This window comes from Acartia tonsa, chromosome 14 (assembly GCF_053477335.1).
Source record: "Acartia tonsa isolate MP-2025a chromosome 14, ASM5347733v1, whole genome shotgun sequence".
NCBI lineage: Eukaryota > Metazoa > Arthropoda > Copepoda > Calanoida > Acartiidae > Acartia > Acartia tonsa.
Window position 1 is genome coordinate 20,363,131 of NC_137273.1, and position 25,118 is coordinate 20,388,248.

Genomic DNA, 25,118 nt, shown 5'->3' on the forward strand with positions numbered 1-25,118 from the left:
AACATATCATCTTCAGTAAGGCATAATATAGAATTTCTGCTCCACTTAATAAAGCCAGAAAAATTTTACAGCCATTTATTTATTAATTTGTAAAATAACTAACAGATTCAAAGCTATAAAAAAAATGAAAAATGTTCATGAAATTGGAAACATAAAAGTTCTAAGATACTCCGTAAATAATATTTTTCATATTCACCAAATAACAAAAAATATTTATAGTTATTTTACACAGTCTCCTATGTAATCCATACTTTGATATAAATATTTTGACACTTTCTTGAAATTTCAACGAAACAATATCCCATTAGAATAATATATGACCCGTAAGTTATTACCGACTTACTGTAGGGCAAACAAATAAACAGAGGTGGATTCTTTAAAAAAAATTGCCCCACTAATTGCTTAGTGGGGCAAAATTGTTTTCGTGAAAAATCCACCAAAATCACATTAAAAATCTACAAAAATTAAACAAAATCATATATTAATAACCATTCTATGATTTTGTTTAGTTTTTGTAGATTTTTAATTTGATTTTGGTGGATTTTTCACGAAAACAATTTTGCCCAACTAAGCGAATAGTGGCGCAATTTTTTTAAAGAATCCACCTCAGGTATGACAACATTCATAATTGGGGAAGCACAAAAACCTTACATGGTTAAACGAAAGAAAAATAAAGAGCAAATTAAAGAAAATCACAAATCCGCTGTAAAAAATAAGTATGTATGTTCTTTGAAGCATCAACGACAGACAGACGGACAAAATAATGTATAGAATATATGTTCACAGGTTATAGGAAGCTGTACTGAAAATTTCAGCTGTCTAAGCCGAGAAAATCATATTTTCCCTAAACCGTTACTGACAGACTTTTCTCTACAATGAAAATAAGGATGACAACATGCATAAGTAGCGAAGCTCTAGAATGTAAATACATATAAGAATAGCAAATCAAATGGAAAGAATATGATGCACGCATCAATAAAACAGACAGGCATAGCAAAAAAAGATGATTAGTGGTAATACAAATGTCAAAAGTGTATCTTTGATAACAGCTGAGAAATTCTGATTATTCAGTTCTGACACTCTACAAGTGTTAATATTCGTTTGTCCTACCGTTTCAGAGCTTCACTTTTATAGATGTTGTCAACTTGTCATCCTTGTTTTATTAAGCTTTGGGTACCAGTATAATCTATATTCAAATGTCCCCATGAAAATTATGAAGTAATGAAAGACTTTGAGAGGGGTGCTGCATAGGAAGATTTACTACTATCAACCAAGATATTACTATGAAATATCATCATACACTCATATATTACTAAATAGTACATATACAAGTCACAACATATTTGTGTGTTGACAGTATATCAATGTTTTCTTCAGTGTTCAGAGTTGCATGCATTCTTTCTCTAATTACAATCACATTACAGAGCTCAGAAGAGGTTAGTTCTTAACAGATTAAAAGATTTTTGTTATTATATATTATCCCAAAGAGTGTCTGTATCACAAGATATGAGATTTAAGGGTTAGGACAACAAAAGTTGATGTCCATCCCTAATTAAAAATTACCCCTTCTGTAGCTCAAGACTTCTGGATTTATGAAACAAACCAAGCATAATTATCTTAGGGATTCAAGCCACAGAACAACAAAAGATATTTATAGAATTTTGGGTACTAGAATAATTTATAGTCCAATGTACACTCCCTTTTAAAGTAACAAGGTTGACAACATCAAAAGTAGAGAAGCTCTTAATTGTAAAAGTAAGAAAATCAGTCAAATAGATGCCATGAAATAAAAAAAGGGATATGAACTATTAAATGAAACCTAAAACTAAATTAATAACACCTCAGAAACACATATTTTTCGAATGCAGAACCAGAATCCAGAGCAATCCTTGTATAGCTACGGACCAAGTAAATCAAACAAACTTAAATATCTTGTAGGTTTCAATATTTCAGTACAAAATCAAAAAAAATAATCCTTACTTTCACAACTTTGACTCCTTTGATTTACTAAACTAAAGTATATTATTAACGCCCATTGCCACAAAGATAACAAATACTTTGTTTGCAGAACATTTGTCTTTAAGTCCTTTTTACACAATGCAATAAGTTACATCTTAGTACCTTTTATAACAAAAGACATCCACTTGGCATACAAAATCATTACGAGTAATGGATTTATCATTACTTGGATCGTACACTAGATTATTATATTCTATAGAAAGTGAACTCTGTAGTGGGTTCAAATAACGATCTCCCAACTCCCCCTCCTTCACCCCATCCTCTCCCCTCCTAATGGATAAACGGCCCGATCAATAAATGCGAGGGGATACTGCAACCTAAATTGACACAATAATTTTTCTCCTGTCACAATATCCACATATATTCTACATTTATTTATGTAGTACATGATTTCTTAGGATACAGATGTTACTCTTGAAGAACTAGAATCTAAAGAAGAATCCGTTGAAAAGAGTTCGAATGGTAAATATGATTCTCTAGAGGAGAAGTCTAGCAAGTATGACTCATCAGAAGAAAAAGGTTATATTTATTCACATTTTTAAAAGCGAAGCTTTTCTATAATTAGGGTCGGTCCGTCCGTACGTCCGTCCGTCCGAACGTCCGTCCGTCACGGAAAGCTTTTTTTGTTAATTTAGACATGTTATAATTGTCCTATCGATTACAAATTTTGCATGATGATTCCTTTAGTAGTTAGGTACTATGTAGAAAGCGTAGCAATTCTATAATCATTACCAAAATGTCCGTACGTTCATTTTAAACATGTTGATTTTTTTACTTTTTTAACAACAAATTTTTATGTGATTTAATCATCCGATTGATCTGATTTTTGGTATAGTGATTCCTGGGACAACAAAGTATAATGTTTTAAGCGTAGCAACTCTATAATCAAGTCCTAAAAATGTAAATATGTCCATAAACATTATTCTGTAAAAAGCAGTTTTTCAACAAATTTACTTACAATTATGCTTCGACTCTTATACATTTATATTCTGATTATTCAGTTCTGACACTATATAGGTGTTAATGTCCGTTTGTCCGCTTTTATGGATGTTGTCATCCTTGTTTATTTGTAATCTATGATACAAAGTAGAACATTGTCTGTCAGCCTGAAGCTTAAGATCTTGATAACTGCTGAACCAATTGGTCTCAACAATTCAGGAAATACACCTACTAGTTCTGTGGTGGTTATAAGCTATGTCATTTAGGGGGGGGGGAAAACGCGACCGTGGCTAAACACGTAGCGCATCCGCTCGTCGTCGGGAAGGTGTTAGGTTCGAATCTCGGTCCGACACCGCGTCATAACTAAAGACGTTAAAAATGGTTCCCACTGCTACTATGTCAGATGCGCGACGTAAATAGTTAGAGTGGGGGGAATGCCTTGGCCCAAACAGGCGCAACTCGTTACCATGCACAGTTAGGACTTCTCAGACAAAGGTCGTGCATCACAGAGAGTTGGTTGTCTGTAATCTACTGTACCACGGGTATGAGGTGAAGGACCAAGAGTCTGGCCTTGAGTTGACAAGTTGACTGTTCAGTCCAGGTGCAACTCACCTATACGACATTAGCATAGGGGGGGGGGGGGGTAAATGCCCCTTTGACAAAAAAAAGGGAATAGATGATTTTGCAAAATTCCGTAAAGTTGAGAGTAAGATTCCAGTCAAATACACTTATTAGGTCATACTGTTTTTAAATGTGCCTTTAATCAAACTATGTGTTTGGTCAACATTAAGAACAGTTAGACTTAATAAGCGTATTTGATTGGAAGCTTGCTCACAAACCCACTGATTAAGACGAAGGAAAGAAGGATGGATCCTGGAAGCATAAAGCAGGAAAATGGGAACACAAAGATGGGAAGTGGGAACATAAGGAACAAGGATTCATAATTATTACTACCAATACTTACCAATACAAAATTCTTGAAAACAGTCACTGACTAAAACATACATTTAATGGATGGATTTTTAACTTCTCCTTTGGTAGTTGTATGTGTCTTAAATAAGTTTGACAAGAAAATTAAATAAACTTTCCTTAAAATTCTTACAACTTCAACTTTAGAGACATCTTATCATTGGTGAGCTTAAGAACTTTGGGTACTTTAATAAATTTAAATTAATTATGACAAACCAGTAGTGTTCAACTTTTCTACCTTTAATTTCAATCCTCTGAAATGGTAAAATTGTTTCTCATAATTGGGGATGTACATTAAATTACAGTCAATTGCCTTATCCCTTAAAATTTCTACTGATTGCCTTTCCAAATTATAATTATTAATTCTTGGCACAAGGGAGGAAATTGGGAACATAAAGATGGAAGCTGGGAATCTAAAACTGGTGAGAAGGATCACAAGAAAGAGAAATATGACTCCAAAGATAATGATGGAGGTTTAAAGGCTGAGGCTGTTATGTCAGGAAGCTGGAAATCTGGTGACCAAGGTTATGTACACATGTAGCATAAATTTATCATATTTTATTTAACTCCTACAATTACAAAGTTACAGCTTATGCATGGACATCAGTGGCGTGCGAACCGAAGGGGGCATTTGGGGCAATTGCCCCCCCCTAGCGACCAAAACGCCCCCCCCCTGCCCCCCCCTAGCAACCGCCCCCCCTGCCCCCCCCTAAATGTTGAAAAATGCCCCGTTTTGCCCCCCCCTGGTAAACAAAAATGCCCCTTTTTGCCCCCTACCCTACAAAAAGCAAAACTCTCCCAATTTCCAAAAAAAAAGATCAAGAAATACTCAACAAAAAAATTTTTTGGCGCTTCGCGCCAAACAGACAGTTACTATTCATTTAACCTTAATAGGAAGTATCTTTTTTTGTATAATATAAACTTTTTACCAAAGAAATTTTGTACATCCCCAATGATGATACACAAAATTACCCCTTATATAGATTACAATTAGTGGATGAAACGTATGGAAACTCAACTTAATTAACCAACCAATCAATATTCCATTTAAGTCCCAAAAGATGTTGAGCTAACGAATAAGAAAATGTTTATATGAAATATTGGGGACTAGTGTAATAAATAGCCCAAAACACCTTCCCTCCTCCCTGCATATTTGAAGAAAAAAATTTGCGCTTCGCGCCCTTCCAATTGGTTTCTGCTTTTTATCACATTGTATAAAAACATTTGTAAAAATCAAATATTTAATCAAAAAGTTATTTGAATAAAAATGAAACAGCGTTGATATTTATCTAAGCCTTTTTCTCAACACTGTATGTCTGTCTAAATTAATAACTATATATGATGTCATATGATGTTCAGGATAAGTTTATCATTTTTTTGTGTACATACCCTTACAAAAAGACATGTTTTTTTTATGGCAATTTTCATTAAAGAGCCTTAAAACTAACTACACTCTATATTCCTAACTTGTTAAAATACGTCACTCTTGTTGTAGTTAATTGATTTTAGTTAAAAGAGGAAATAAATATTTTTCGGTGCGCTTTGCACACTGCCCTAATAAATCCTTGAAAACACCACTTCATGAAAAATTGACATATTGTTAAATTGCCATTTGAAGAGGGTAGGATATGTTGATATAACTTTTTATCTTCTCTATAATAACTATGGCTGTCAGTTTGTAATGCTAATGGGGAAATGTAATTTTCTTAACTGCAATTAAAGATAGAAGGCTAAAACTTAATGTTAACACTCCCAACATTATGGAGTATAATTAAATATTAGAAATTTCTGGAGGTCGGACTGCTTTTTAGGACGTTTTTGGCAATTTTGTATCTTTCACAATTCCCCCATTATTTGGTCCAATTCACAAAATTTTTGTAGCTAAGGGTATCAAAATCAAATTTCGGGTATAGTCCCTTTCGTGACATTGCCTCTTAATTTCTTCATATTTTCACAGTAGCTTTTCCCCTATTTATAGCCCCTGTGGGGCCAATTGCCTAACCCTGCAGGAAAATCACCTAACCTAACTTCACCTATAATAAACTATTAAAAGCTACTATGAAAATACGCCGAAATGCCCTTTAAGAGGCGTTGCCACAAAAGAGACTATACCCCAAAGTTTTCCATATTTCTAAGAGATTTTCATATCTGTAGATGAAAGGACAAGTAATTTTTTTATTTTTTACAAAGTTCTTTATATCTTTGGATTTTATAGCACAATAAATTTTTTGTGGATTATAATATCAAAAAAATAAAATCTCTCATTGTTCCGAGCATCTAGTATGTAATTTACTTTGACTGTCATCACACAACATACAAGAACAAGGATGACAACATCCATAAAAGCGAAGCACTGAAACGGTAGGACAAACGGACATTAACACTTGTATAGTGTTAGAACTTAATAATTATCATAATATAAATTTATAAGAGTCAAAGCAAAATTGTAAGTAAATTTGTTGTAAAACTGCTTAATATAGGATAATTTTTATGGACATACTTACATTTTTAGGACTTGATTATAGAGTTGCTTCGATATTACATTATACTTTGTTGTCCCAGGAATCAATATACCAAAAATTAGATCAATCCGATGATTTGATCACATAAAAATTTGTTGTTAAAAAAGTAAAAAAATCAACATGTTTAAAATGGACGTACGGACATTTTGGTAATGATTATAGAGTTGCTACGCTTTCTAAATCGTACCTAACTACTAAAGGAATCACCATACAAAATTTGAAATCGATAGGATAATTCTAACATGCCTAAATTAACGGGAAAAGCTATCCGTTACGGACGTACGGACGTACGGACGTACGGACGGACGGACGGACGGACGTACGGACGGACCGACCCTAATTATAGAAAAGCTTCGCTTTTAAAAAGGATTTGTGACTTTTTCTACCTAAAATATATATTTATTTAAACTAATGCTCTTTAAATCTTCTTGTCTATATTCTTATTAATGATTTTTTGTGCTTTGCTACTTATAGATGTTGTCATCCTTGTTGTCATACAATAAAGAAATATTTAAAATTAGTTCTACATATTAGGTTTATTTTTGGTAAATTATTTCCAAAATGAGTGTTTTTATCTCCCCCCCAAAAAATTTTTTTAATGGGGTTATTCATCCTTCCTGCTGAGATTTTATAACATCCCCTTCCTCCCATAAAAAATGTTTTGTGGTGGTGTTGGGGGGGGGGGGGGGTGGAAGGTTAAATTATCTTCTGTACTTTTTTTTCGAAGATGCTTTCTAGCTCCCTTCCCTTCGATCATTGCAGGGTGGGGAGAAGGGATGGGGGAGAAGAGAGGGGGGGAAGAGATGGGGGATATAAATGGGAAATAGGGATGGGGAAGAAGGGATAAGGACTAGAAGGCCCATAATCAAATAATCCCACCCCTTAAAACGCCCTTATTTGAAATTAGTATATATAATCAAAATGCCCCCCCCTAAAGCAAAGTGCCCCCCCGGGGCACTTTGATTTAGGGGGGGGCAAAATTTTACAAAATCTTCAAAATGCCCCCCCCTAGACAAAGTGCTTCGCACGCCACTGATGGACATCCCAAGTTTTTTTGTTTTTTTTTCGGGGGGTAAAGGAGGATAAGAGGTTTCAAAGTTTGGTGTGAAAGGGGGTAATCTATTGTGTTTAGAAAAAAATTTTGGGTCGGTAAACCCTAAACACCCCCTTTATCCTCCAACGTCCGTGGGTAAATAATTGGTCCGTTAAAATTTAAGGGTGTTAGGACTGATGCAGGATGGACAAACGCAGGTTCTTACAAATCTTGTTTAAGAACTTTAGACTCTCCTGCAGATGACCTGTCTTAAGATTGTTCGTAAGATCCACTGTTTGTCTCACAATTGTATCTGTTTTAAGCCGATATTTATCTGTCTGTATTTGTCCTATTCAATGTTAGTTGAAAGCTGTGTTTGTCACACTAGCATTGGTCCTGTTGCAAAGATTAAGTGCATACATACACATTTCCAATTAAGATTCAGTGAACAACAGAGGAGCTTGGCATCCAAAAAGCACCTGGGAACACAACAAGGGTACAGGGGCACCCAAAAATAATTGGAATCATGCACAAACATGGGGACACAGTCAATCATGGGAGCCTAAAAGCACCTGGAACCACCATTCCTGGGGAAATAAGGAAAATTGGGGAAACAAAAAAACTTGGGATTATAAAGTTACTTTTCCAACAAAAACATGGGGCCATAATTATAAATGGGAAAAGTCATGGGGGTCTAAAAATACATTGCAGCCACAGGGAGGGCATCATAAAGTTACTTGGGGACCCCCAGGTACATGGGAACACCACCAGCAGCCGGCCTGGGAATATGGAGGACACCATGGTGGTGACAATAATGGACATTGGGACTCTGGCAAGGATGCTGCTTGGAACATCAAGGAAAATGTTTATAATATAGGAATCTAAATATAGGATTTGTAAAATTTCTATTCAAAAACATAAAATAATTATATTACATAAAGGTATTTACTTTTCAGTAGTTTATATATAGAGCATAAACAAGCAGTAAGGTATTTGAAGCAAATTTTATTATTAGTTCCGACTGCTACAAAGTCATACGTACTTTTAAACAAATTTATGGATTATAATGGAATAACATTTGTTATTGTTGATAATTACCTTGCTTATAAACATCTATGGCTATTCTAAGGACTGGAATCATAAGCATGGAAACTGGAAAAACCATGGACATGGACCTCATTGGAGAAAAAAGTAGAATGGTGAATTATGAAAATGTTTGTTCTTTTTATGTATTTGTTTGATTTAATGGAATTAATAATAAAATCAAGTCTAATTTTGTAACTCAGTTAATTTTTGTGTAAATTAGTCTTTCATGAAGCTAAATTATATTTTTCATTTTTTAATTGGTAATTAGTAATGAAATATTGAGATTATTTCTGCCGGTTTCCTACCCCTATCTTCTAATTGGATTCCGCTCTTTTAATTTTCCTCTGTGTAGCTAGTACTATTGAAGAATAACAAAAATAATTTTTTATGCATGATTTGAGAGACTTAGAATTTAGAAAATATGTCTTATAATTCTACAGTATTTTATCAAAAGTTATACTTCCTCAAGATTTACTTTTAAGTTCCTGATTAGTTCAAGACGACATTTGTATTCAAAGATTATCAGGTTTAAAGTTTGCATGTCTGTCCTGTAAGATCCCGCTAACTACTCGAGTTCTCTGTTTTATGAAATCTTAGGGAAGGTCTGGGAAGGTTCTAAGCTTTTTATTGTATTCAGGTGAAGCCTTAGGATGGTTTAATGCTTTTTTCTTCGCTTTCCTACACCTGAAAATGTTAGGTTTTTTTTGCAAACCAATACTAAACGAGTTCTCCATTTTAGGAAAGCTTGACTTACGTTTCTGGAAGGTGTTAGGCTTTTTACTTATTTTTAAGTTATTGGAAGGCTTTAGGCTAATTTTCTATATTACTCATTCCGCTTATAATTTAAAGTTCCTAAGAGACAGGGGCAAAGTAATTAGTTTATCATAGAGAAAACTAGAAGCTATTTTCAGCCACAAGTAAAAAAAAATAACTAAACAATGTTAGATCAAAAGAAACTTTTAACTGTAATGTAGTAACAATAAAAAAATGAAGCCACATTAGTACAGCACAGGTAAGTAACCAACACTTAGTCAAATTAAAACAATTTTTGCATGTGATGTGTATGCTACATTTAGACTCCATAGTACTGTTTGACTGACGGAAAGACAGACATAGAGTAGCTCCGCTATCAAATTACATTCTCATACAAACATCATACTTTATTATCTAATAATACAATAACAATAATAATAATTATAATTAAAACAAAAATACTCTGACAAATTATTTTTTTATATTCAGGCCAATTTGGAAATACATATAAAAATGCTCAATAACCGCTGTTAGAAGAAAACCCGCGAAAAATTTTGATATTTTCACGCCTTTTTTCCCCTTACAATATTCATTATCTGCTTTGAAATTATTTTTATGACGTATTTTCGAACTGAACTAAATATTATTTAAAACTATGTTAAATGATACATAATAAGGTACTTGTAGATATTTTGCAATTTTATAGTAGTTAACAAGGCTTTTTGTAAGTTAAAACAATGTTTCTCTATTGTTAAACTAACAGGATTGCATGTTTTGTTTACATATGTGTTAGGTTTACTAAAAGCCATGGTTGTTTTTGTAATTTTGAGGCAATTTTTTAGATTTTTGTAATATTTAAGATGAACTGGTTTTTAAAAACTAATTAAGAAACTTTAGATTCTTTGGATATGAAACGGGAACTGGATTAGGAACTGGCTTTTAAACTGGGCAAGGAACTGGTTTCAATGTGCTTTGGGGCTGGTTTGGAAACTGGATATTACATATAATTGATCCTGATTAATGAAGTGTCTAGGAGCTTTTTAACAGGTTGGTTTAAAACTATTTTGTACTGGTTGAGGAACTCTTCTTTAAACAGGGCTTAGTAACTGGTTTTAGAAAATGGTGGAATAGGAAGTGTGTTTAGAATTTGTTTGGTTTTCTCCAGGTGGCTTTCTTAACAACTTCCAGCTTCTTGCATTTGCCCCACCAGGTGTGTTCTGTACAAATCTAAAAAAAGAAAATTATCTATTGTATTATACTTTTTTAAAATTATTATATGCTTGTTTGAAGCTGTTTTCATACATACTTTTTAAAAAAATTAAATATCTATTTTTTTTTAAATTCTTTAACAAAATAAATATATAAGTAGTTGCAATGTTTTATATTTAAACTCTAACAGGGAGGTACCCAAAGTTTTATATTAAAAATACACACTAATTTGTCAAATCAAAAACTTAAATATTGGTTGGTTGTTTCATGCAAACTGTGTTCAAACTTTTAACCCAATAATAAATTATCAGAAGGGTTAATTTTGTTTATATTGGGGATGTACATCAATTTATCACCCACTGTCTCATCCCTTCAGATACCTGGGCTATAAAAAGCAATCACATTGTATTACAAAAGCATACATATAGCCAGAGATATAAAGGGATTAGACAATGGCCGATAAATTTATATACATCCCCAATGATGATCCACAAAATTACCACTTTTGTAGATTACAATTAGGGGTTGAAACGTTTAAACTCTCTACTTAATGAAACAACCCATCAAAACCAACTAGAAGTCCTCAAAGTTGTTAAGCTAACAAATAAGTAACCGTTATTATAAAACTTTGGGGACTCATTTAATAAACAGCCCAACATTCCCTTGCTTCCTGATAATTACCTCTTTCTCGGTGATAACATAGCAGGGGGTGGAGAACACATTGAAGAATAAATTCCCAACTGTATGAGCTGAAATAAAATTAAAATAAAATACCTAACTATTTTTCATAAGCCAAGCTTTTCTATTATTAGGGTGAGCCCGTCCGTCCGTAACAGTTTGCTTTTTTCGTTGATTTAGACATGATTTGTCTTATCGATTCCAAACTTTGCAAATTGATTACTATTACATTTGGGTACGATTTAAAAACCGTAGCAACTCTATAGTTGTTACCAGATTGCCTTTACGTCTTTTAAAAGCATGTTAGTTTCAAAAATTGTTGACAACAATTTTTCGTGTGATATATATTAATCTGGACCATTGATTCCTAAGACAACATTGTACAATATTATGAGCTAAAAATGTATGTATGTCCTTTAAACAGTATCCAGTATTTTCAGTTTTGCAAAAATTTTAATGTTTGTTTGTCCTATCGTATCAGAGCTTGCTTTTATGGATGTTGTCATCCTTGTTTCACTAAAATTTACTTTGATTAGGAATGACAGTATTACAGCATTATCTTTATTCAAAAATGAGGAAAATTGGTAATTGAAAATAACTTTGATTTGCATGTCAAAGTATTTTTGTCCATTTACAAAATATAAACTGAATTACAAAATTTTGTGTAACTTAAAAAGAATAACCATTTTTTACATATATATTGAACTACAAAAGCAAAATTAGATAAGAACAGTAAAATGCTATCCAGTAATTTTTTTTTACCTGATGAAGTTTTAGCCATCTTCAAACATGACCGAAATCTGAAAAAAAATATTTTGTGAAACATCATTTTTTATTGTTCTATAAAATTTAAATTTGCTCTAGCCGTTCCCTAGATCCTAAAAGACAACATTGTATCTATTATATCATACACGTGGAGTTACAATTGAACATGTTTTTTTAATTAAAAGTATTTTTGGTCACGGAAAAGGGATATCTTAAAAATATTTCTGTAATTATTTTATCAAATATTGTTTGTATTAACTTTGCAAGATCTTAATAACTACTAACTGACTGAGTCCACAATTTTATAAAAGCTTTACATAGGTCATGGGATAGTTTTATTCTGTTTTTCTGCCCCCCTTTTATAGTCCTTATCTGCTGGGGAGGCAGGCGCTAGTTATATAATAAATGTGTAAACATATTTGTAAACTTTACACCTCAGCTAATATTTCTTGCTAACAGCATGATATAGTAAGACTATCACGCCATAGATCAACAAAAATATAAACAATAAATTCTTATGGAAATTAAGTAACTTTTATAAACAATAATAGTTATTTCTCCCATCGTATTATAAACAGCTTTCCGCGGATATAGAATGTACAATTATAAGATTAAAACCATTTTTTTTAGCCCCGAGGTGCCGTAGGCACGGGCGAAAAAAACTGGTTTTAATCTTTTGATTGTACATTTTTATATTCGTAGAAAGCTGGATATATTACGATGCTAGACATAGTTTTTTTCGTATGGATGAGAACCGGTTCCTATCCACCGGATTCGAATGAATACGAGAAAATGTTTTAAAATTCTATAGGTCAAAGAATAAAACTCATATCGAGCGTGGAATTATGAAATAAATTCAAAATAACTGGGTAAATTTTAATTTTCGTTTGTTACTTAAGGACAGGTTAGGTTGGGATATATTAGGTACCTATTGGGTAGCCCAGCAGGATTAGTCCCCCCCCCCACCCCTACAGATGTAAGGCATAGTAAAAAACTACCCGCCCCTCTTATTTTTTTTAAATCTTGAAATTAGAAGAAATTTGAGGTAAAGCACTATATATTGTTTTAATGCTTTTCAGTGAAGCTTACCTGTCATCGCATGAGCAGTGCATGACAGTATGAATTCTGGCATTGAGAAGTCCGTACTTGATCTCCCCTGGCTGTATATTCTCTGTACATCCAAGATCGTGCTGTCTGCAGCATCTGAAATAGATAAATAATCAAATTTTGAACCTAGGTTTCGCCCATTTGGGGAGGGGTGGTACCCTAACCTCCTAAGAAATAGACTAAAACCACCGCAGGACCATATATTTCCTGAAGAGTAGAGTCCATTTGGTTCATCGATTACCAATATCTTAAGCTTCAGACAGACAGACGGACATATAGATGAACTACTTTGTATTGTAGATAAAGTAATTGTATGTAATTATATCACACAAACGGACGGGAAATGGTTTTTGAGAAAATTATAAAATTCTAATACCCAGGCATCTAATGGGATAGAGAATATATTATAAATGTATGTGCATTCTAAATGATAACATTGAATTCTCTATTGACCAATAGTGCTTATATCATTGTTTTTACTGCCCTTTCTTCAAAAGATACTATGGTTTGTAGCCGCTAATACAATATAATGATTAAAAATATACAAAAGCAACATAAAAAATACTATATTAATTTGAATATTTTATTTACCTATCAGCAGAGCTGTAGCCTCCAAGTTGATAGAAAGAGTCTGTACGCCACCCTTTGCCACACCATTTGGTTCCGGGCATACTAAAGATAATAAAATTTCATATAAAATCTTATTCACATCTATATTACAAATGTATGTCTGTCTATCCGTCAGTCTGTCCAACTGTATGTCCGACTGTATAACGCTTAAGATCTTATTACCCTCTGATGTGAGAAGGTTGTGCTTGTCAGGGTTTTTATATGCTAATCCTGTGATGGTTTTGAGCTAATTTTTTGGTAGGGGGAGGGGGAATCACCCTCATAAATATAAACATTATTTTGTAAATCACTGTTAGGGCTTACAGACTAAGGTCATGTAATCAAAGTGTATATGTCTATAGTAGGACATTATAACCTGTTTTGATAAAAACTTACCGAAGAGAATCTAGGGCTGATTTTTGATCATAAGTTCCTTTTGCTACAGCTGTTTTATCGCCTAAAACAAAATAATAGTTTGATAAAAGTATCCAAAGTTTTTAAGCTAACAAATGAGAAAACTTAGGGTACCAGAATAATTTACACACTATAATATTCCTTATTGAATTTGGAAAGAATATATCAAATTACAATTTTACACAAGTTTTTAAGGATGGCATTATTTTTCGACATTTGCATGTAGATTAATCACAATGTTGATATAATTGCATCACATACGTATACAGGGAATTTCTTTACACAATAACTTTTGACGTCAAAAATTATAAAAAAAAAATATGTTATTTATAATTATTACATATTAAAACTTAATAAACAATAAAAAATCCTTAGACTGCAACATTATGGTATGTTAAATAATTTTTAAATAGCAATGTTCCTTTTAAAGTGCCTGGAACGCTTAAACCACCCCTTCCTCCATTTGCATTTATACTAATATATTAGGTTGTTTAGGTTAAATAAGGTGTCTTTTGAGATTTGATCCTTTCAAGGGCTAATATATCTTTAAGCTATGCTATAAAGGGGGGCAGGGGTGCTCAGTTTACAGGAATATAAATAAGATTCTGCCTCAACATTTTACAATTACATTTACACTATTGCATAATTTCTTAGAATTTCCAAATTAGTCATTAAAAATCAATTATAACCTTTCTAAAAAAATACTAATGACTTTTAAAACGTTATAAAAAAAAACTTTGGAGTCTAGTGATGTAAACAGTCTCTCTCTGAATTTTTCCCAATGAGGTAGAACAGTTTCATTAATTTTAAACTATCTAAATATTAGTATTTTCTAACATAAACACTGAGAAGAAGATTAATTTCTCTTCCATTGTCCTATCCCTATAACTTACCTAATGGAAGGTCTGGCTGGGTGTAAGTCCTGATAGGACGTGTCCAAACTTCAGCGCTCCCACTAGTAAACAGGTCTGAAAATAAATGGGTGTTTTAAATTATAAAAAGCATCTAAAAACTACTTTTAATCAATCGGACTGCTATGATTTTTACATAGAAATATATGCTCCCAAATGCTGGGAATGTTGACAATTAAAATCAGAGGTCTAGCTTTAATAGGAGCTGAGTTAATCACATTTTCTTCATAGCGTTACGGATTGACTGACAGACATACAAAAATTTAGGCGGGAATCAGTCTATAATACGATGCGATAAATGATATGTACATATATAAATTAGATATAAAGTAGCTGAGTTACTTAAAATTATCAATCAAATCAAATTTTAACTGATAGTATTCTTTAGCATACGGAAATATTAATTGCTCTAACATATAAATAAATATTATATAATAATTCAAAGTCTAAATATTAAATTTTAAATGCAATATGTTAACATAACAGTTTTTAAGTTAAGTGCACCTTCATTCCCACCAATCAAAAAACAAATATTACCAAATTAAATTTGGAATATTCTTTTTATTTTTTCGCTGAAAGAAATATTTGATTTATAAAGAAGTAAGGTTTTTTGTCTATAGCTTAATATTTTGATAACTATTGAACCGATTGTGTTCTCCATATAATAGAAGCTTCATATAATAGGGTGTATTAGGGAAGTTTCTTATAGGTCCTGGCTAATTAATTTAAAATGGTAAAAGGAAATATTAAAAGAGAAATCTTAACTCTTCAAATGAATTTTTTTTCTGATTCAGTTCTTTGAAAAGACTTCAAATTATCCTAAAAATTGGTTTAGAATTAATAATATTGGGTAAAACAATTTACTCAATATTGTAAAAGCACCTTGAAAAACATTCACACGGCTTCACCACGCGAGCGGCGAGTATAAAGATTAAAGTTTATTATTACAGAAATAGGAATATAATTTCATGAGAAATAATTTCAATATTTTACTGTTTTCAGTAAAAAAAATATGAATTTAGTAGAACAATATCTCATATTATACTAGGCGGTTGCGCCTCTAGCATCCAGCTTTTTTATATTAGACATGTAGGGAGGCAACATTGGACTGTAGTTTATATCCGTGCCCAAAGATTCATAACAACATTCTATAATTGGATATTTAAATCAATTAATCGTCCATTGTTTCTTAAATTTCCACTTTTTTCCAGCATTTTCTATTTTGACCAAATCTTGTTTTCCTATTCTTTATTCCTTTCATATCATAGGAAATATCATAATAAATATACTATGGAAATTTCTAGAAATTTAGTTCATAAATTTTTTCTTATGAAATCTAAAAGTCAAGCCCCCAAATACTTTGGTAAAGTCAAAACTCCCATCTAAAAAATTTCATCTAAAGAAAAAACAGTGATAAATTATACAGGGTGTCCCATGTAAACTGTTTTTTTTTAAACGCTTATTACCCCCCCTAATATTTGAGCTATCTTCGTAAAATAAAAAGTATTTGGCAGCAAACTACTGACCATTTAATGATATAGTGATGAAAAATCCGCAAAGTTAACAGAAAAAAATCTACAAGGTAATACATAACAGGCTGATTTTAGTGAATATAAGACTAATCCACAAGAAAAATATGCCTTAGTAAACTTTTAAAGCAGCTGGTGGTTAAACGGTTGATCACAAAGACTTACTCTTACATTATAAGAACTGGCATTGTAGTCTAATTAAAAAATCTTGTATATTTCAGGTTCTTGTGTGCATTTAAAGCGAGCTCACATAAAAAATCAACAAAGAAGATCAATATTATGCCTATTTTTACATATTGTTCACTTATATTACACTTCAGATTCTTGAATATTGAGAATTTCTAGTATGCCATGTCAAGATTGTTCTATTTTTGCGATTAGAAAGTCTGAGCGACCAGCAGTTTGGACCCAAACTAATCTTAAAGTTAACAAAGCAAATATTTTCTTGTGGGTTAGTCTAAATTCAGTAAAATGAACCTCTTATGTAATACTTCGTAGATTTTTTCCTGTTTATTTTGTGGATTTTTTATCATTATCCTATAAAATGGTCAGTAGTAGGCTGCCAAATACTTTTTATTTTACTAAGATAGCTCAAATATTAAGGGAGTAATAAGCGTTTCAAAAAAAAACAGTTTACGTGGGACACCCTGTATATAATTAATTTATATTGATTAAATCGTATTAGAGGAATTTAACAAAAATTGCAATAACTGACAAATAATCGACATGTTAATTTTAGTCGATTTTACCGCGAAAAAATTACTATATAAGATATTTTTCTTTTTTAAAATTAATTTTGATCTGTCTGGGGAAAAAATATTGACGTCTGAATTAAATTAATGTATTTTAAACCCTGTAAAATATTGCCACGTGGACTTCAAACAAATGAAAAACAAAAAGATTTGAACTATTTTAATTATAAATAAGTTGTTTTCATGAAACCGCTAAAAATAATGAAGCTCACTTCCAAAAATAGTTTGAAATATTCCTATTAAGTTAGGTTAGGATTATTAAATTTGTATTAGTATAAAAAAAATAAAAAATAAGATAGGTGGATAGCAAAGCATTTTTGCTAATATTTATATCATGAAAGATTAATTGGGTACATTTGAAATGCTTTTGTTGGACTTTGGGCAATAATCTATGAACTTTGAACAAAAAAATAAGAAAAAAAGAGTTCTTTTAATTTTACTATTTTTTTAATGAATTTTTCTATGGATACGACTAGCGCATGTACTTTATGGCTTTATGGGTTTACTAGCGGCTGCACTTCTAGTATGTAGGAACTAGTCTATATTCAAAATTTGAGAGAGAAGAAAAATAGCCTAAAACCACACCAGACCTATATGAAGCCTCCTTACCTAATCGGTCCAGTAGTTAGCCAGACCTTTATATAATAGGATAGCACCTCCTAAATCATAAAACAAACCCTCCCTTCTTTCTACATAGTTCCTGCGGGGAGTCTCTAATCAGTTCTTAACCTAACCTAACCTAAATCAAACATAAAACAAGGATAGGTTTGTTTGTTTTGGTTCATTAGCCGTTGAAGAGATATTGCTTCTTTAGATTAAATGTATCTTTTGATTGAAAAAAAAATAAAAAAAAGGAATTTTAAAATCCTATTTTCTTTTGAAAGTTTAGACTATTATTAGTATGGTTATACTGTTAAAGGGGCTTATACAATATGATATTAAACCTTATCCAATAAATACATATGATTACATTTTTCTTAAGATTATTCAACACAATAAAAGGTGCCATGGCTAATTAGAAAATGCGCTGTTTTGACCGAACTCCAACTCACGCAACTATTGGCCCATTAGTTGGATGATAGAACTTTGAATTTACGAATTTCTAAATTAATTTAACTAATCAAATACCCTTCTTGACGTTAAAACTTCCGCTTTATTGGTTGATTAGAGACAAAGGAAAAACACCTGATTGGTTGATTTTAGCGGCAAATTTTAAATGTAGAAATTAAAAGTTGTTTCATCCATTAAAGAGGCCATTAGCTTACTATTGGAAGGGGATGAATGGTCTAATGAGCTTAATAATCTGAATTTGAATCCGTACATCTAGCATCTAAGGACAAATAGGGCAGGAAAAAAGATTAAAACCATCCGGAAACTTAAGTTTCAAAATCAAAAACCTAGTTTAAGATCATCCCAAGACCTATGTGAAGCTTCCCTAGAAAACTATAACTTAATCGGTTCAGTTAAAACTTATATTATAGGAGAAGTAAAAATTATTTAATGTTTATTACATTATTTAATATTTGTTTCCATCGAAGAAGGGGGAAAAGGCAAAAAAATAAACAAAGATAAACTTCTTTCAAAGATAAACTTTACAATTTTTTTCAGAATTAAATTCCCTGTTACTTAATTTCTCCCATATCACAGATTTAAAGTATGACTTGTTAAAGTCCAAAATTATTTAAAGAAATAGATTATCATATGATTTTGTTAGATGCAGCTACTTAAACTTAAAAACAAAAACAAATATGTCTATAAGTAGCGCAGCAGTAAAAGATATGTAATTTTTTTTTACATTTATAGAAATAGACTTTTATGCAAGTTATTTTTTTAAAGTAAAAACTGAACAGACAAAAAAATCTTACTTTTTTATATCTTAAAAATTCATTTTCATGTACTATATATATACTTACAGCTGACTAAAACATACCCCCCATTTAAACCTCTAACCCCATCCCCTCCTCTACCACTAGATGAAAGAATATTAGCAACCTCAACTGAACAATTTTTCTCCTGTCAATATATCCACGTATACCATATCAATTATTATAGAAACAATTCTTACCCAGGGAGGGAGTGGACACTGTGACATTACACTAGTCTCCAAAGTTTTATGCTAACGTTTTCTTATTCGTTGGCTTGACAACTTTGGTGACTTTATTGAAATTTGATTGGTTGATTCATTTAATTGAGTGTTCAAAAGTTTCAACCTGTTATCTACAAAAGGGGTAATTTTTAGAATCAGCATTTAAAATGTACATTAATTTATCGGCCATTGTCTTATCCCATTAGATCTCTGTTTCTTACCTCTCTCATCTGACAGATTGACCAGAACAGAAAAGATGAAGAAAGCGCGCATCTCCAGAGAGTCAGCACCAAAAAGGCAAAGTTTTTTTTTAAGGATTAGGCCTCAAAAAGTCAAGCTTGATAGGTAACAACAAAAGTTTTAAGTATAAAAGTTCACTATAATAAGACTTTGGTTAAGTTTGTTACTGTTTGTTTTCCTATAAAAATACATAAAATAAATATTTTTTTGAAAAAATTGATAATGGATAAATCTAACAAAATAGCTAGGTATACCTTTTATGTGAATCCAATATCAGAAAAATGACATCAATAATTAAATTTTCTAATAAATACAAAATCGTTTTATTTTACAGTTGCTTTTAATAGGTTACTTTAGGTAAGGTTAATGTTAATGATTGCCCTGTAGAGTTAGGAAATTGGCCCGCAGGGTTAAGCCCCCTGCAGGGGCTAGAAATAGGAAAAAAGTTACTGTGAAACTATGACTAAACCCGCTTCTTCGATTTCGTTCTATGATCCTACAAATCTTCTCCTTTTAAACTACATAATATTTATGTATTTTCCTGTATGTTATAAGTTTATATTATATTGACTAAATAAGTTATATTTTTGCACTATGTATGTTGCTCTGTTGAATGATTGTAGTAGACTAACTTCAGAGTTGTCGTTGGAACATTTTTATATCCGATCACTCTCGATCAAGATATGCACACATACAAACACACACACACACAAAAACATACACAGAATAACATGACCAGGGATCTAAAGAGATAATACAATGGCTGAGAAATTGATTTACATCCCCAATGATGATACACAAAATTACCCATACTGATTACAAGTGATTTATACGTTTGGAAACTCTACTTTGTAAACCAACCAATTAAAAGTCAATAAAAGTGGCCAAAGTTGTGAAGCCAACGAATAAGAAAACGTTATTATTATAAAACTTTGGGGACTAGTGTAATAAACAGGCCAATGTCCTCTCCCTTCCTGAAAATAACACACATGCACTTCAATATTAATAAGAACGCAAAAGTTCAAATTTGCTTCTAGAGAAAATTTACAAAAATTACATAAAAGCTTACAAACGTTGTAGATAGATATACCTGTAAAAAAAAGAAATCCTATCCTATTACATAAAGTAGTAAGGCTTTGTTTGTCTGAAATGTAAGATTTCAATAACTACTGAATTGATAGGCTTTCTTTATAGAAAAGAGAAAAGGTCCTAGGATGGTTTTAGGCTTCTTTTTCTTTCGTTTCACCATATTCTCCATGTTTGATTAGAAAATTACACAGATATTTGTCAAACGTTCTTTGAAAACCCTCCTTTAAGTCCCTTCTAAATTGAAAAAAAGCATTAGATAATTCCCTCTTAAACCTTTGAAACATCGCATTTTATCCCCCTCAACAAAATACTTGGACGTCCCATATTGAAGTAAAATTTGATATTAAATGTTTTTATTGTTTATTTTTTCAACAAATATATATTTAGTCTCAATAGTGATTTAAAATCGTTTCTAAATTTATGCGAGATTCGAACCTTTCACATCTAAGGGTGTAGTTTGGTCAAAAATGATTTTAAAAGGTTGCTGCTTCGGAAGGCTGATTTTCTGACCCTTTTTTCAATATAATAATTTTCACATGGTCAATAAAAGAGTGTGTAGGGGGACATAAACCTTATAGAACACGTTGTGCATGAATATAGAAAATACACACACATGCGTTAATGTGTACAATATCAGGGACCTGAAGGGATAAGACAATGGACGATATATTGATGTACATTATCATTAACCCTTATTTAGTTGACTAATTATTAATTGAAAAGTTTGGATATTTATAATTAGGGCCAATTAATTAAGACTAGATAAAAGTACCCAAAGTTTTAAGCAAGTTAAAAACACTTCAATATCCCCTCCCTTCCTGGTACAATCTACAGGAAGGGAAAGGTGAATGAAGTATAAATTAATCCATAGGCATAGACATGATCCACCAATCTACAAAAGACAAAAATCTCTATCCCTTAGGCCATGAACGTCTTAAATTAGACGCCACGACATTTTTTCACAAAAATTATAAAATTTTCTGATTTTGCTTGTTATGACAAACTTGATTATGCTACTTTTTAAGGCTTTTAGGGGCCCACATATTTAGTTGTTATGCATATGACTCATTTTAAAGTTTTATTTCATTCTACAATAATACAAAGTACAATGATATGATGATATCTGTTTGTCCGTCTAAAGAGTAGAACTGTAGAATGTTTGTAACCGTTGAACCGATTGGGCTCTAATCTCAAGAAACAGGGGCGTCCAAGCTTTTTATTTTGGGGGGGGTAAAAATTTTTTAGGGGGGGTAAAAATTTTTTAGGGGGGGGTTAATTCGTGTTTGGGGGGGGGGAGTAATTTTTTTTACCCCCCCCAAAATTTTTACCCCGGGGGTCAAATTTGCTTGGGGGGGGTAATTACCCCCCCTGAAATCTGTTGGCAGGGGTAAATTTAGTTTACCCCCCCCCCAAAATTTACCCCCGGGGTAAAATTTTTGGGGGGGGAATTTAAATTTTATTAAATATATAGTATTAAAAATGCGCGCGAAGCGCGCAAAATTTATTTTTATTATAGATTTTTTATTTTGGGGGGGGTATTTACCCCCCCAAAATTGTTTGGGGGGGGTAAATACACCCTCCTAAATGGTTGGGGGTGCCTACGGCACCCCCAGGGTAGGGGTAAATTTTGAATGGGAGGGTAAAATGAAAAAAATTTTGGGGGTGCCTACGGCACCCCCAAAATCGTTTGGGGGGGGGGGAATCGCCCCATTACTCCCCCCCCCAAGACGCCTATGTCAAGAAACTTACCTAATAGTTTTACTATGGCTAAGGACGTCCAAGAAGTGGATGATTTTAATAGGGAAAAATGTAGAAAGAAAACATTGCATTGTAGCTCATATTTTAATTAAGATTTATTTGCACTTTGCTTTTTTTCTTTCTTTTTTATGGACCTGGCTTCGATTAAATTTCCTAAACTAATAGCTCACATACCAATAAGCTATTTGGTAAAAGTTAAAAGCGAGGATTTGTCTCAAAGTACAATAAGTTGGTGACCAGATGGGGGAGGGGGGGGGAGGGGGAGATTTAATAATGATCTAATATTGATTTAGTTGAAAGCGGAAAAATTGAGATGGATTATTTATTTATTCAGATATTGTATTCAAAATAACTCTTTTTGTTAATTTGTACTATTTAAGCTATTTTCAGAGATATTCAGCTATGATGTGTTCGTCTGTTCCATTTTGGAATTTAAGAATCATCCTATCAATTTCCATCCTTGTTTTACTCGCGGTTACGCCTCTAGCAGCCTCTACCCCCCGTATTTTTCCATGGAAGATTAGTCTTGGGAGGGTGAAGGTACTCACCTATTTAAATAGTAATACATCTTCCCCAGACCAATGATAAGTATCAGAGACTTAATTAGCAAGATCCTTCAGGCCAGACACACAGAAAGACATCCTGTTACTTTTATAGCTTGAAATAAAATTTTTGATAAAATATCAAACTAATATCTTGTCACTCTAGAATTTTTCATGGAGGGAGGGGACATTGGACTGTAAATCTTACTGGTAGCCAAAGTATGTTAAGCAGCACGTTCTCTCATTCGCTGACTTTTAATAAATATTTATTGGTTGCTTCAAACTAGCAAACGTTTCATACAACAATTTTAATTTACAGTTAGAACGGGTCATTTTTTACCGTCATTCGGTGATTTGCATCAATTTATCGACAATTGTCTCATACCCTAAGATACCTTATAATTAATAATTATCGTTTAGCCCATCTAAGCTTTTTGATTACCAATCTTGTCATCCTTGTTTATAAAAATGTGTACAGTTATATCCGGAACTGACTCTTTTTGTTTTAAATTAGACTTGATTATATTAAAAGTTACATCAATGAATCACGATAGCAAGAAAAGTACAAGAAAATATAAGAAAACTATAAAATTTAGTACTTTTTAACCCTAAGAAATATGAAGTTGTTTAATTTAATATGTCGGGTTTAATAGTTACTTGCGGGTACGCCCCTAGAGGCCTGTAGGGGGCACTTGAGGAGAGAAGAGTCGAATTTGATAAACCAATTTATTATTCTAGATTTTTAAGAAAGTAAACAAATTTTTTTTTTTTTTTGGGGGGGGGGGTAATTTTTTTCTAGGGGCGATTTCTCTTGGGAGGGTGGTGGTACCCTCCCCAAAAATAGTTATGAACCTTCCTGGGACATATGAGAAGCTACCCCGTTAAGTAGAACCCGATCGGTTGAGCGGTTAGCGAGATCCTTCCGTACAAACACACAGACACACAGACAAAGAGACATTCTGTTACTTTAGTATAAGGATGCACAAGCTAAGAGGGTGTTTGGCTTTTAGTCAAACATTTATCTTGCCCAACAATCCAAACCACACCCCTTATCACTATTTTAAAAACATATCTCTAAGCATGCATGGGGTCTTTTAACCTTTACATAACCTAATCCTTATAATAAAGTAACAGATTGTTTGTTGTCTGTCTGTTTGTCTGTACCAAAGTATCTCGCTAACTGCTAAACTGATCGGGTTATCCTTAACCGGGTAGCTTCTCATAGGTCCCGGGAAGGTTTATAACTATTTTAGGGAAGGGTACCACCACCCTCCCAGGAGAAATTACATGAAATAAAAAAAAACATTTAAAGTGCCACTAGAGGCCTCTAGTCTAAAATAAAGAACCAAAATACGTTTTTCCTCAAAAATATTCGTGTGGCCAAAACTTCATTGCTCACTTTTGGGGATTTAATCATAAGTGAAAGCTTACTTTAATTGTCACCTGATATATACAAAAATCTTTGACTGCTAGAAGTTAAACAGATTGACTTATTTAGGGCAATAGATCTATAGTATAAAAGATTTGCCTTTAAAAAGGAAAACCAAGAGATAAAAATAAACCGAAATTAGGTTACTTATGTAAGCATTATCTATTACAAACATATATTAGTAGCGTAGCTCAGGATTGGTTCAACGGGAAAACAGGGATGACAACAACCAAGGGTTGCAAAGTGTAAGGAAGTTAATTATAGATTAGATGAGAAGTTAAAAAAACGAAATAAAGAGAATAAGAAAAAAGTAAAAAATAACGAAATTAGCATTTTTGTTCTTTTTAAGCATGGACTACAGACAGGCGAACAAAACAATACATAGCAGCTGTGCATCTTAAATATCACCCGAGCTGATGGATAGACTGTTAAAAGGTTAAATATGGAGCAGCTTCGAAACTTAAAATAAACGGTTTAAACGGACAAATAAAGATTGTAAGCCATTTCACAATTTTCATGGGAGGCCCTTTGAAAATTTTAGTTCGGCCGTTTTTACCAAAGTCTTATAGTAGGAAAGCTACCCTTTAATTCTAAATATCCGGCTCTCCGACTGTCTGATAGAAACGGAATTGGGAAATTTACAGCTGTTACTCAAGGTAGACAAATAAAATTTTAGGTA

The 25,118-nt window shown here is 32.5% G+C and overlaps 2 protein-coding genes across 3 annotated transcripts; one reads left to right on the forward strand and one right to left on the reverse strand.

Annotated features, from left to right (window-relative positions):
- Positions 1 to 1,299: 1,299 nt before the first annotated feature.
- On the forward strand, positions 1,300 to 8,767 carry LOC145305874 (uncharacterized). 2 transcript variants are annotated; one of them, XM_080147713.1, is made up of 7 exons: positions 1,300 to 1,436; positions 2,418 to 2,538; positions 3,810 to 3,883; positions 4,301 to 4,451; positions 7,922 to 7,978; positions 8,234 to 8,337; positions 8,609 to 8,767. In XM_080147713.1, the coding sequence occupies exons 1-7, from the start codon at positions 1,365 to 1,367 to the stop codon at positions 8,675 to 8,677; spliced, it is 648 nt and encodes a 215-aa protein (XP_080003839.1). In that variant the 5' UTR covers positions 1,300 to 1,364; the 3' UTR covers positions 8,678 to 8,767. The 2 variants fall into 2 exon arrangements, with proteins under 2 accessions (XP_080003839.1, XP_080003840.1); XM_080147714.1 differs by having other exon boundaries at positions 7,928 to 7,978.
- Positions 8,768 to 9,713: 946 nt separating this feature from the next.
- LOC145305875 (acidic phospholipase A2 PA4-like) lies at positions 9,714 to 20,240 on the reverse strand. Its single transcript, XM_080147715.1, has 8 exons — positions 19,603 to 20,240; positions 14,997 to 15,071; positions 14,086 to 14,146; positions 13,672 to 13,752; positions 13,063 to 13,176; positions 11,971 to 12,008; positions 11,212 to 11,279; positions 9,714 to 10,548 (listed from the first exon to the last, which is right to left on the reverse strand). The coding sequence occupies exons 1-8, from the start codon at positions 19,652 to 19,654 to the stop codon at positions 10,462 to 10,464; spliced, it is 576 nt and encodes a 191-aa protein (XP_080003841.1). The 5' UTR covers positions 19,655 to 20,240; the 3' UTR covers positions 9,714 to 10,461.
- Positions 20,241 to 25,118: the final 4,878 nt, after the last annotated feature.

Excerpts from the sequence above, each read along its gene's own strand:
- LOC145305875 (XM_080147715.1), bottom strand. The coding sequence starts at position 19,654 with ATGCGCGCTTTCTTCATCTTTTCTGTTCTGGTCAATCTGTCAGATGAG. Across the intron at positions 14,147-14,996 it reads CCAGCCAGACCTTCCATTAG|GCGATAAAACAGCTGTAGCA; the intron begins GTAAGTTATAGG and ends ATTTTGTTTTAG. Across the intron at positions 13,177-13,671 it reads GGCTACAGCTCTGCTGATAG|ATGCTGCAGACAGCACGATC; the intron begins GTAAATAAAATA and ends TATCTATTTCAG.
- LOC145305874 (XM_080147713.1), top strand. The coding sequence starts at position 1,365 with ATGTTTTCTTCAGTGTTCAGAGTTGCATGCATTCTTTCTCTAATTACA. Across the intron at positions 4,452-7,921 it reads CTGGAAATCTGGTGACCAAG|ATTCAGTGAACAACAGAGGA; the intron begins GTTATGTACACA and ends TTTCCAATTAAG. Across the intron at positions 7,979-8,233 it reads CACCTGGGAACACAACAAGG|GTACATGGGAACACCACCAG; the intron begins GTACAGGGGCAC and ends GGGGACCCCCAG.